Source organism: Microcaecilia unicolor, chromosome 9, assembly GCF_901765095.1.
Source record: "Microcaecilia unicolor chromosome 9, aMicUni1.1, whole genome shotgun sequence".
NCBI classification, from domain to species: domain Eukaryota; kingdom Metazoa; phylum Chordata; class Amphibia; order Gymnophiona; family Siphonopidae; genus Microcaecilia; species Microcaecilia unicolor.
This window is the reverse complement of record NC_044039.1, coordinates 26,817,634-26,830,951: the sequence shown is the minus strand read 5'-3', so window position 1 is coordinate 26,830,951 and position 13,318 is coordinate 26,817,634. Positions and strand designations below refer to the sequence as shown.

Sequence of the window (13,318 nt, the reverse complement as noted above, 5' to 3'; positions counted from 1 at the left end):
TTGTTCATGCCGGTATTGGCGATTGCCAGTACGGTACTATATAAGCCACATTGAGCCTGCAAATAGGTGGGAAAATGTGGGATACAAATACAACAAATAAATAAATAAAATATGCAGAAACATAACATATCAGTAATAGTGACAGGTACTTTGACTCCTGACGCATGCTGAAACACAGCCGTGTCGCATCATTTATGTACTAGGCAATTGGGCTTGCTTACAAGATTAAAGGTTCTATTTGCATCCTTTGGAATCCTCGTCTTTCTTGTTGCCTCACTTTCTTTGTTTGTTGCTAAATGTTGGCTTGCAAGTGCAGACTTACAGTCTCTTCCATAATGGAATCTGGTCACCCAGATGCTGTTAGAATTTGCAATCAGCACCCTCTGCTTTTGGCGCCTAAATTTGGGTGACCCGTATAGAATTGTCCCCTAAACGCTTTTGAATACTGACCCAATGAATACAGATCCCATTCACTATTTTGGCATTGAAGAGTTGCAGTCAATGTGACAGCAAACATTCAGGTTGCCCAGGCCTGTCTAATACGCAGTGCCAGTCTTATCAGAGGCTTCCATTTAAGTAATCCAAAAGACCCAGTCACAAATCCCTTACTTAGGTAAGTTTATAGTAATGCAAACGTTTCTCTTTCTCAATCTCTCTCTACCTTTCTGTCTATTCCTCTTTGAGCCCAGGCTCATTCATGGATATATTCATCTCTTGCATTTTTTTAATGCAAATACTCTCAGTGATCCCACCATCACCCCTTTCTACCAACACCTAAATTTGTTCTATTAGATCTGGTCTACCTCTACAAATACACGTTTTAACGTCCTTGACTGTTCCTTCTCTACATACTACAGCCCTCTATCAACATTCTGAAACCAAACTAATTCTTACTTTTCCTATAATACAACCTTACTACATTCTCAAGACAATACCATTTGCTGACAGGGAAAGAAATAGAAAGCTCCATCTTGAAATGTAAAATTACAAATCCAAGATGCCGTTTGTATACGCATAGATTTCAGACAGTTTTGGCTCGGCAGCTTACATTTCTCTACGTATCAGGAAACTCACCTACAGATTCAAAATGAAATAGTTCAAGGGCAGATGTGGAAATGCTTCAATAAAGTGCCTACCCACTGTCTCTCAAATTTTGGGGTCCACCCCTTGTTCATACTATTATTAGATCTGTTTTAGATTATTTTTTAAAGGGTGACGGCTGAAAAAGAGGGCAACAGGAAGTGAAAAATAAAGGGAAGCACTGCATGACACAGAAAACAAGTTCAACTCTACTAGATCTTTCAACTGTTCATTTTACATAGTCAACTAATGTTTAGTCATGATTAGGATGCATTTAAAAACCCAAAGTTTGATATTCAAGTGAAATGCTCTGTACAAATGTATGCACTGAGAGGAACGGGAAAGGGGTTCCTGAGCAGGAACTCTGATGCTCATCTTTACACTGTTACCACTGTCAGCAATCGACAACCAACTTGTCAATCCATCATAAAAAGTACAGAGGACAATCCTCCTCCAAATGTCCCAACATCCCCCTACCTAGTTAAGGTTGTTACAGATTTCCAGAGCTTTCTTGTAGACCTGAGTCACATCATCCATGTCCGTGAGAAGAGAAAACTGTTGTCCGCCTGTCGGTTTCGATAGCGCTTCAGGTTTTGAGGGCGGGGACATTTCTTAAGCCCTTCAAAATCTTGAAGTTGCAGGATGTTTTCCGCAGAGACGCAGCTCCGTATCCTGTGCCTAGTTGGCCGGTTCTCTGCCAGATCAAGCAGTTCAAAGGAGTCATTGGACAGGATGCTGTCATCGCTGATCACACTGGAAGGGCGGCTGTAACTACGAGATAATCCTTCACCAGGCATGACTGTTTCTTCCATGGAATCCAGGACTTGTTCAGCAGGGCTGACCAGAGATGAGTCAGTGCTGCTTGAGGAATACTTGCTATTATGTTTTAATATGCCCTTTCGCCTATAAGAAAGGCTATGAGAAACAGTTCTTGATGTTTCTATGATGGCTTGGGAGATAGTGTTGCTTCCTGTTCCATCACAGTTGTCCAGCAGTTCCGAAGACTCACTTCGTTCTGGAGATGAGTAATAGCCAGACTCTCGCTGTTGGGTTTTCTTTAAAATGCCTTTTTTAGGCATTGGGCTAGACTGCTTTGCACCAATTCTTCCTGGTACCTCTCTGTCTCCAGCATTTTTTACAGATGCACTAGTTCTACCTAGTTCTTGCTCTGTTTTAAAAGTAGGGGGTAAGCCTGGATTTACCACACCTTCAATGAACCCTGCACTGTGAGATCGATGTTCACTGTTGCTCCTTTTTTTCAAGATGCTTTTTGGTCTCTTACAGATTAACTTAGAAGTATTTTCTTCTGCCCCTTCCTGGAGGCATTGTGCAATATCATTTTCCTTTTTGGATTTTTTCAGAGATCTCTGCCGCTCGAGCATGACGTCGGATCCAGTGGGCTTAGAGAGGCACTTATTTTGCCGTCCGAATCCAGCTGCCGACTGCTTGAACGGTGGTGCCAATCAATGAATCTGGCCAGAAGTGGGACTCTGAGTCTTTTAAGCTGTCACAGTCACAAACACTACACTTGTAGCTCCAGTTTACCCACCAGTGGTTGGCTATATCTTCGATGGTTGCACGACGTTCGGGGTTCACCATCAGCATCCACCTGATCAGCCCACGAGCATCTGAAGAACAGAGAGTTTCATTAAAAAGAGTCATGCAAAATATTTGTTTCTTATTTCAAAATGTTAAGTATCAAGCTAACAGAAACAGAGAAACAGAGAAACATGACGGCAGATAAAGGCCATATGGTCCATCCAGTCTGCCCATCCTCTGTAACCCCTAACTCTTCCTTTTCTCTTGAATAAGAACGGGCAGGACATTGTATCAAAACCCAGAATCACCTTGATCCCTGTAAAATACATGCCCAAAATTTGGAGGAATCTGGACTAAGCTTAAAGAGTCTGGTCTGTAGGGTGCAATTCTAGGAAAACAGGATTGTCGGGCTGGGAAAGAGCCTTAAACTTGCTTCCAGCCTTCTTCTATGATCTCCAGATGCTACAAATCATGGAAGGAGGCAGAACACCATGAGATCCCTTCTGCTGGCTGAAGATTCAACGGTGCCCACAAAGCTAGTACCAAGAGCTCAATAGCGTTAAGGTCTGCAGAGGAAATGGAGGCTGCCATCTTCCTATTTCCTCCATCCCATTTTCTCACTCACCCTTCTTCCATTCCTCTTGTACTTCTTCCCTTGCTTTTTGATCTCCCTCTCTTCTACCTTACATATGCTATCAAATGTGTGCACCATAAAGGCAATTTTATAACAGGGTGCTTACATTTAATACATGCAAACCCCTGGATTCTAGATATGGTGCCGAAAGAACGGCAACAAAATTTAGGCGCAGTGTCATGATATGCAAGTAACTAAATTAGTAAATAAGTTATTAAGTATGAATTAATGAGCCTTAACAATCAACAATGTACCTGGCACTAATTGGAATTTGCACGCGCATCTTCTTCTGTGCTAATCTAGTACATAAGTACGTAAGTATTGCCATACTGGGAAAGACCAAAGGTCCATCGAGCCCAGCATCCTGTTTCCAACAGTGGCCAATCCAGGTCACAAATACCTGGCAAGATCCCAAAAATGTACAAAACATTTTATATGCTTATCCCAGAAATAGTGGATTTTCCCCAAGTCCATTTAATAACGGTCTATGGACTTTTCCTTTAGGAAGTCGTCCAAACCTTTTTTAAACTCCGCTAAGCTAACCGCCTTTACCACATTCTCTGGCAACGAATTCCAGAGTTTACACGTTGAGTGAAGAAAATTTTTCTCTGATTCGTTTTAAATTTACTACATTGTAGCTTCATCGCATGCCCCCTAGTCCTAGTATTTTTGGAAAGCGTAAACAGATGCTTCACATCTACCCGTTCAACTCCACTCATTATTTTATAGACCTCTATCATCTCCCTCAGCCGCCTTTTCTCCAAGCTGAGAGCCCTAGCCGCTTTAGCCTTTCCTCATAGGGAAGTCGTCCCATCCCCTTTATCTTTTTGTCGCCCTTCTCTGCACCTTTTCTAATTCCACCATACCTTTTTTGAGATGCGGTGACCAGAATTGAACACAATATTCGAGGTGACTAAATCCTGTAATGCACAACTCTAAGCGCTATTCTATAAATCATGCTTGTCTCAGAGTGCCCTTTATAAAATAGCGCTTAGAGCTGATTTTATTCCAGCGCCAATTTTTGAGTCCCATTTATGGAATTCCCCCCTTAAGTGCCAGACTCTCTATATGGCAACTTAAAAAATCCACGTGGTAAACATTTGCGCCTAAGCGCATTCTAGAAGCGGTGCCTAGATTTAGGCATGGTATATAGAATATGCTTAGTTGATATCCCAGCGCCTAAAACTACACACCTTGATTTACACCAACGAAAATGTGGCATAAATCCCTGTGCATAGATTTACACACACTGGGCCATATTCTATAACTATGTGTGTAAATTTTGGAACGCCCACAAAATACCCATTTCCCTGCCTAGAGCCACACCCATTTTGAACCGTGCACATTAGAATTTAGGCACCGTTCATTACAGAATACGCTTAGTGAGTTGTGTGTGCGTAAATTCTAATTATTGCCAATTAGTGTTCATTATTCCTTAAGTGCTGTTATCAATGCTGATTAGCTTGTTAAGCTAATTAAGTTACACGCATAAAATACACCTGGATTTTGGCACAGATCTCTAGGCATACCATATTGAATCCGGGGGCATATACATAAATGCACATAATACTGATATTAAACATGCAGAGAAAAATGAAGGCAGATAATGACCATATGGCCTGTCCAATCTGCCCATCCATGCCATCTACTCTCCTTCCTTAGAGATCCTGTGTACTTATCCCAAGCTTTCTTGAATTCAGATACAGTTTTCATTCCACCACATTTACCGGTGCCCGTTCTCACAATTCACCCACCCTTCTATGAAGAAGTACCTCCTGTGCATTTTATGCCATGGAGGTATTTAAGCGTCTCCCCTCTCATCGCCTTCTGCCAAAGAATACATATTGAGATCATTAAGTCTGTCCACATATGCTCTATGATGAAGACCACTGACCATTTTAGTAGCCACCCCTCTGACCTACTCCATCGTATTTATAGGTTTTTAAAGGTGTTGTCTTCAGAACTGTACACAATATTCTAAATGAAGGTCTACGAAATTCCCACAACTATGGCGGAGAGTCTGGACGCAGATGTCAAAAGAATCGTATATGCCTCTGGCCAGATACTTCCTCACTCCAGCTGCTTACTGACCAACTGGCAAAGCTATGCAGCCTGCTCCTGTGAGAGAGAACCTGAAAGACGTGGAGGCGCATTTTCAAAGCACTTACTCACAAAGTTACGTGGAGGGGCATAATCGAACAGCGCCGGCCAAATAGCTGTCCGGCCATCTTCGGGGCCCGCGCCGTAAGCGGGCGGAGCCAAGTGTATTTTGAAATACGCTTGGCGCCGGCCAAATCGCTCGCCGGGTTTAGAATAGGATCGCCGGTGGATTGCCGGGTTAGATGAGATGGCCGGCTTCGTTTTCCAGCCATAATGGAAACCGGACCCGGCCATCTCAAACCCGGCGAAATGCAAGGCAAGACCGATGCTTCTGTTTCTTGGGCTTTCCCCAATGCTCAGCATCATAGTCCTTCAGTGACCTCATCAAACCCATATGTACCCTCACTGTCGAGTTCAATGCTGACTGGTCCCGGAGCCTACTATCAGCGCCCAATATTCAGAGTACCCGGAACGCCCACAAGTTATCCAGTTTCAGCGCAGACACTAACCAAGAATATTCAGTGGCGCCAACCAGTTAAGTGCTGCTGAATACTGGCGATCAGCCACAGATAAGCGATTTAAGTCGGCAGGAGAGACTCCTGCCCGCTTTAATCATTTTGAGTATCAGCTGGAATGTTTTTAGGAAGTGAATTAAATTTTGGGTGAGTGAGAGTAGGTATCTGAATACTCTCTGTGTACTCAGTGTGTGCCCTGAGAATGGCAAGGACAAATCAAACTCAGGTATACATATAAAGTATCACATACTATGTACAATGAGTTTATCTTGTTGGGCAGACTAGATGGACCGTACAGGTCTTTATCTGCCGTCATTTACTATGCTACTCTCAAACATTCCATTGGGTTGGCAGGTTCTTGAATGTTATGACATATCAACAGGAGGCTTTAGGATAGTGAGAACGAATCTGAAAATAAAACCAATGAGAAAATCCTGAAGTACAACACTTCCTTCGGTTTTCTTCATGCTGTGACAGTGTACGTTGACACACACAAAAAAAAACCCATCAATCTAGGAAAGGGTATGTTTACCCGGAGAATAAATCCAACGCGAGAGTAATGAGAGGGACATACAGCAGCTGGACCAACAAACAGGAATTTCCCTCTGCTGAAATCCTGTAATTTCTCAGAAGGCTCCCTCACCCCTCCCCACCCCAGTCAAAACTACCATGTAATCCTCTGCTACCCTATGAGCAATTATTTAGCTTATATCTGTGAGCAGAGTTAACTGTCTTTGATTTGATACATGCTACATTCACCCTAGAAAACGTATCTGTTGCACTGCCCTGTGTCAGTTTTCAGCCTGTCTGAACAACTCCATCTACGACTGCCACAGACTTTCTGCTGGTCCACACATCTAGTTGAAAAGACCAACCAAAGTCTCTCCTCAAGGTAATATAGCCTATCTAACTATAAAAGCTGGATTTCAAAGGAGCTCTTGGTAAGTACTGTACCAAAGCCAGAATTAATCTCAGCTGAAGTTTTGAAGAGGAGCAGAAGGAGGGGAAGACTCTTTTCCTTGTCATTTCAAAGTAAGGGCAAAGCATGCCAAAAAAGCAACTGGATAAATCAGACACTTTCAACTCTTGTCATCTTAATGCATTATGCCAGCTCCTGTTTATACCTGATGGCTGTGTTGGCTCACGGTATTCTCCACTGCTTATCTGCCTGATTAGGTTTTTATGATCAAAGCCATCAAAAGGCATCGTTCCATAAACCAGAGTGTAGAGAAGTACACCAAGGGCCCAGCTGTCGACCTATGAGAAAGAGAAGGGGAGCGTGAGTGCCAATGGTAGGTCTGCTTCTGACATCTGCTAACAAAACAAAAGTACATTCAACAGAGGTTCAGGAAACAAGGCAGAGGTGACGAGTGCTAGAAGAGCTGTCAAAGGGACAAGCGCAGAAATCAGCAGCTCGATATTCGAATGAAAACAAACTATGAAATTAACACATCCATTATTGTGTAGGAGTCATCCTCCCCTGTTTTCATACCGATAGCGTCACTTGAGATAAGACCTGCTACAATTGAGGCACAGAGCTGTTTCCTTGTTTGGAATACGGTACCCTTAACCCCCCCCCCCCCCCCCTCAACGGCAGGGGATGTTTCAAAATGCCATATGAGTTACGTCTGCATTCTAGAGGACGAGACTGTTTTTGTTGTTCACAGCACCGTGCGTTTAACCTAGGATAAGGCGTGTTAAGCACCTTTATACACCTCTAGCCAACATGAAAGAGCTTATGAAACCCATTTTAAAAAAGTTGGTAACTCATAGAAAATAAAAACAGCAAAACGTTTTCGCCACCTATTTTAGAAAGCTATTTCGTGCTGCCGGGCACCAAAGAGATGGTTTAATCTATTCCCGCCAGTCTTGACAGAACTTAAATAACTTTTGCCTTTTAGTACTACAGTTTATACTGTTTTTTACATTTCCATGCTGCTTAATTATTGAAGATTAAAGAGTATAATAGAAAGTGTCAGCTTTAGTTAATCAGATTTATTTGGAGAGGTTGTAATCCAGCTTTTGTGATATTATAAACCCAATACCATGAATCTCTTTACACTTTCTCAACTAAATACATCAAGCAGAACAAGCTTCAAAATTGACAACTGTCCTGGATCCTGAAATTCACCTGAAAGCATCCAAGAAAGGGTATTATATAATACTAGTAAAAAAAGGCCCGTTTCTGACACAAAAGAAACGGGCACTAGCAAGGTTTTCCTCGGAGTGTGTATTTTTGAGAGAGTGTATGTGAGAGTGACTGTGTGTGAGAGAGAGAGTGAATGTGTGAGTGTGTGTGAGAGAGAGACTGAGTCTTGCTGCGAGTGTGTCTGTGAGAGAGAGAGAGTGTGTGTGTGAGAATGAGAGTGTGTGCAAGTGCGTATGTGAGACACAGTGTGAGAGAGTGTGTTTCACACAGATACAGTGTGTGCGAGACAGAGAGTGTGTGTGAGACACAGACTCTCTGTGAGACTGAGTGTATGAGACCAAGAGAGTGTGTGAGTGACTGTGTGACACATAGAGAGTGAATGTGATACAGTGTGAGACATAGAGTGTGTGAGAGTGAGAAAGACATTGACTGTGAGAGAGAGAGACAGAGTGTGAGAGAGAGAGTGTGTGTGTGACAGAGATACCTCCCCCCTCTCTGGTATCAGGGCCCCCCTCCCTCCCTCTCTCTGGTGTCAGGCCCCCCCTCTCTCTCTCTGGTGTCTGAGCGTTACTGTGCAGGACGCTGAGCTCTGGCTGTGCTTCAAGGAACTGACCAATCCTATTTAATAGAATGCACCTCCAACATTCTGAAGCCGAGAAACCTCGTGTGGTTGGTCACTTCTGCTTGTGACGAACCCGGAAGTACGTGATGTCAATTCAGGAGATGGATAGAGAGAGCAGGAATGCCTCAGCCATGCAGTCAGCTTCAGAATGTTGGAGGTGTGTTTTATTATATAGGATAGGATAGGCATTTATGCATACCTGTGATGAATACATGCACGTACACCCACGTGTGTGCATATACTTGTAAGCACTATTCTGCAACCACACAATTCATTTACATAGGGGCCCTTTTACAAAGGTGTGTAAGGCCCTATGCATGTCCAGCATGTGCCAAATCAGCATTACCACTTAGCTACCCCGTGCCCCGGCCGGTAATTCTGAATTTAGTGCATGTTGAAAACATGCGGTAGAAAATATTTTCTATTTTCTACCACGTGGCGCTTACCCGGCGGTAAACGGCAGCGGCTACCCGCTGCATACCTACCACCCAGGTAGCGCATGAAAAAAAGGTCTCCGGCCGAAAACGGATGCGCGTTGGTTTTTATTTTGCCGCACGTCCATTTTCCAGCCCCTTAAAAAAAGGCCCTTTTTCCAGGACATGGCTAAAACTGGCTCGGCGTGTGCCCAAAAAACGCGTTTGCACTGCTGAAGGCCACTTTTTGCTGCAGCTTATTTGCAAGGGAGGTAGGGACAGGTAGGGAGGGGCGGGGTTCCCACTTATTCATGTAATCCCTGCCGCAGTAAAGCGCCTGCACTCACACCAGCTCTAAGGGTGGTGTAACTGTGAATAACTAAATATTAGGCACACAAGACGCTGGGTCACACTAATATTCTAGGGGTCCATATTCAAAGCAATTAACTAGGTATGGTTAAATCGCCTCTGCAGGGCCAGTGGCATAGGCAGAAATTTTTTTAAAGGGGTGTGCCCCCCCCACCCACCCCGCACTGACAGTGGCACTCATAGGCTGCCTGCGGCCTGCACCGTGGCTTTCTCTGTTGTCAAGTGAACTGTCACGCCCTTCATAAAACAGGAAGTTGTGTCAGAAGGGGCAGGATGATTCATAGGAAAGATCCCAGTGCAGCTTATGAGTGCCACTGCCTGTGCAAAGACTGGAGGGAGATGATTTTAAGGCACAGGAGTGACTGACTGACAGGGAGTGTGTATGCAACACGTGCACCTGGAACAAATACGCCACTGTTTTTAAATATTTTTAAGTACCTTGTTATGAATTTTTTTTTAATTACATTTGTACCCCGTGCCTTCCCACTCATGGCAGGCTCAATGTGGCTTACATGGGGCAATGGAGGGTTAAGTGACTTGCCCAGAGTCACAAGGAGCTGCCTGGGCCTGAAGTGGGAATCGAGCTCAGTTCCTCAGGACCAAAGTCCACCACCCTAACCGCTAGGCCACTCCTCCACTGTTGCTACTATTTGAGATTCTACATGGAATGTTGCTATTCCACTAGCAACATTCCATGTAGAAGTCGCCCCTTGCAGATCACCAATGTGGCCGCGCAGGCTTCTGCTTCTGTGAGTCTGACGTCCTGCACGTACGTGCAGGACGTCAGACTCACAGAAACAGAAGCCTGCGCAGCCTTCTACATGGAATGTTGCTAGTGGAATAGCAACATTTCATGTAGAATCTCCAATAGTAGCAACATTCCATGTAGAATCTCCAATAGTATCTATTTTATTTTTGTTACATTTGTACCCTGCGCTTTCCCACTCATGGCAGGCTCAATGCGGCTTACATGGGGCAATGGAGGGTTAAGTGACTTGCCCAGAGTCACAAGGAGCTGCCTGTGCCTGAAGTGGGAATCGAACCCAGTTCCCCAGGACCAAAGTCCACCACCCTAACCACTAGCCCACTCCTCCACCACCCCCTTGCAAATATTGTTAAGCTTGAACTAGTTCACCTTCTGCCCAAATACGTAAGAAGCAATTTTCAGAACAATCGAAACTTGCGATCTGTGGGTTTTTGTTTATAGACTTGACATCAGTGCTCAGAGGGAAAAGACACAGCTGTTCCTTTAGAGAAATTGCCCAGGGAAAAAAGTACTCGAAGAGACCTGCACCTTGCTTTTTCTGTGCCTATTTTTCCCTTCCCAACACCATGTGCAGTTTGGAAATGTTATTTTATTTATGTATTGGGACGTATTAACTAACTTTATGAAGAAATTCAGCCAAGACAATTTCTTAGATGGCTTTCCAAAAGTAACCCCAGGCAAGTTACAATGGAAACATAAGAAATGATAACTAAAATATCCACAGTCTACTTTCAACACATTTATATTTCTATGATTTTTTATTTCTTCCTATGGATCTTTTGTTCTCCTTCTAAAAACTGCAGGAAATGAAACCTTTAAGCAAACCATGTGACACTTCATTACTGTGCCAGCAAGCTGGCTCAAGGTATACTTTTGCATTTGTTTTCTGTTCTGCTTTTGTGCAAAACTTAAATCTGGTCAGGAGCAGTGGCGTAGCCAGACAGTCAATTTTGGGTGGGCCAGAGCCCAAAGTGGGTGGGCACAAAATTTTCTCTGCCCCGCCCTATCCCCACCTCAAAATATAAATACATTAGCTAATGAGGCTCCCCAAGCTCTGTCGGCTGAAGACAGTGGTGTGCTGGAGCAGGCTCTCACAGGCTCGCAAGAGCCGGTTGTTAAGCTTTTAAGAATTTTGGGTTGTTAAAGTAGAGCCCTCCATGGCTACTTTAACAACTGGCTCCCAAAATGTGGGCTTGGGCCACCTGCTGAATTCTCTTTTACTTTGCTGGTGGGGATGCTGAGCCCTGCCAGCCAAGTAAATAGACTGCTGCTGCTCCCAGCTCCTTGTTTCCAGCTCTGAGCAGCAGGCTACGACTTCTCCAGCATGTGTGAGAAGTTTCAGCATGCTGCTCAGAGCAAGACGTTGGGAGTGGTGGTAGTCCATTTATTGGCTGCCAGCAAAGGTATGCCTAGTGTGCCCGCACGAAGGGAGGGAGGAGAGAGAGGCAAGTGTTGCTCCCCCCCCCCCCCCCCCCCCCCCCCCCGGTCACCCTTGGCCCTTCCAACTACAGAGCTGGCTACGTCCGAAGAAAGAGCCTGTTGTTAAAAATTTACCAGCACACCCCTGGCTGAAGACCTTCTCTGAAGGTGGCCAGAACTCCCTTTTACCAAGCTCGGCAAGCATCAGCAACATCCCTAAGCAACTGAAGCCGGCACCCCTGACATACTTAGTTGCCGGTGACTCAAGGATGCAGTCGCCAACTGCAGAGCTTGGTAGAAAGGAGTTATGGCTGGCTTTGGAGGAGGTTCTCAGCTGGGGATGTTGGGGAATCCCCACCAGCTATACAGCAAGGGTCAGGACCGGTCAGTTTCTTTTTTTTTTTCTGCTTTCCTGTCTGTCGTCTGTTAATTCTCCTTCTCATCTCTCACCCACTAGCTCTCCCCATTGCCCATCTCACTCCTCCTGACCTCCATTCCCTTTCATCTTTAATCTACTCCCCATTACCATATTTCTGCCCTCTGTAATCACTACCCTTTCATTCATTTCCTTGCCACCCCTCCTCCCCTTCCTGGCCTCTCCCACATGAGCCCAACACATGAAATGTGCTTAGGGAAGGACTAAGCCCTTTGAAATGTGCTAATTCAATGGCTCCCAAGGCAGATATTTCCCGGGTAAGTCAGCCGTTGTCAGAAGAAGGGGGAGGGAAGTAGCAGAGCCACAGCTGCCTGCAATGTCTGTCTAGTGTAGGGTTATCATATTTTGTCCTCTGAAAAAGAGGACACACGTCACGCCCCTATCCCGCCCACACCACGCCCCCTGCCCCACCCACATCGTGTCCCTTTTGGATCCTCGCCCCCCCTTTCTCGCTCTCACCCTGTCACATATTCCCCTCCCCCCGGGTCACATATTCCCTTCCCCTGTCCCCCCCCCCCCCGTCACCTCCCCTCCCCCTTGTCACATATTCCCCTCCCCTTACTTACTATCTACTGCCCCGGTGGTCTAGTGACCTCTTCGGGGCAGGAAAGAGCCCCCTCTTTCCTGCCCGGAGTGCTGCCTTGCCCTGCATCCTTCTCAGTCTCGGCTCGGGATTCAAAATGGCCGCCGAGAGTTGAAGTCTCGCGAGGCCGCTTCAACTCTCGGCGGCCATTTTGAATCCCGAGCCGAGACTGAGAAGGATGCAGGGCAAAGGCAGGCAGCGCGCCGGGCAGGAAAGAGGGGGTTCTTTCCTGCACCAAAGAGGTCACTAGACCACCAGGGCAGATAGTAAGTAAGGGGAGGGGAGACCCACGGTGCCGCTCGCCTGCCCGCCCGCCCGTTTGTCCAGAAATCCGGACAAACAGGCGGGCGGGCAAAACCCGCCGGACATGTCCTCAAAAAGAGGACATGTCCGGGGAAATCCGGACATATGGTAACCCTAGTCTAGTGTCCTCCCTCTCCCTCCTCCATATTGCATTGTCCTCCAATTGACAGATTTTAGGGAGTAGTGTTTCTTAACTACTGCTTTCTCCTTTGAAGTCCGAACCGCATGGAATCTTGTCCGTGGATGTTTTAAAATGCATTTATATTATGATGGGGGGGTGGGGGGAGGCCCAATGTGCTTGTTTACGTAGGACTCACCAATGGGTTAATCCTGCCCTGTGCATGATTTAGAAACAGATAGCAATGAGTTAAACCTCTCCTTGTGCTATCC

General features: G+C 45.4%; 1 protein-coding gene across 1 annotated transcript in view; it reads right to left on the bottom strand.

Moving 5' to 3' along the window:
* Positions 1–674: 674 nt before the first annotated feature.
* LOC115477792 (NUAK family SNF1-like kinase 1) overlaps positions 675–13,318 on the bottom strand; it is a 51,465-nt gene continuing 38,821 nt past the window's right edge. Inside the window, 5 exon segments of the mRNA XM_030214875.1 lie at positions 675–1,637; positions 1,640–2,486; positions 2,489–2,568; positions 2,571–2,708; positions 6,993–7,125. Coding sequence (XP_030070735.1) covers positions 1,558–1,637; positions 1,640–2,486; positions 2,489–2,568; positions 2,571–2,708; positions 6,993–7,125 — 1,278 coding nt within the window. The 3' untranslated portion in view covers positions 675–1,557.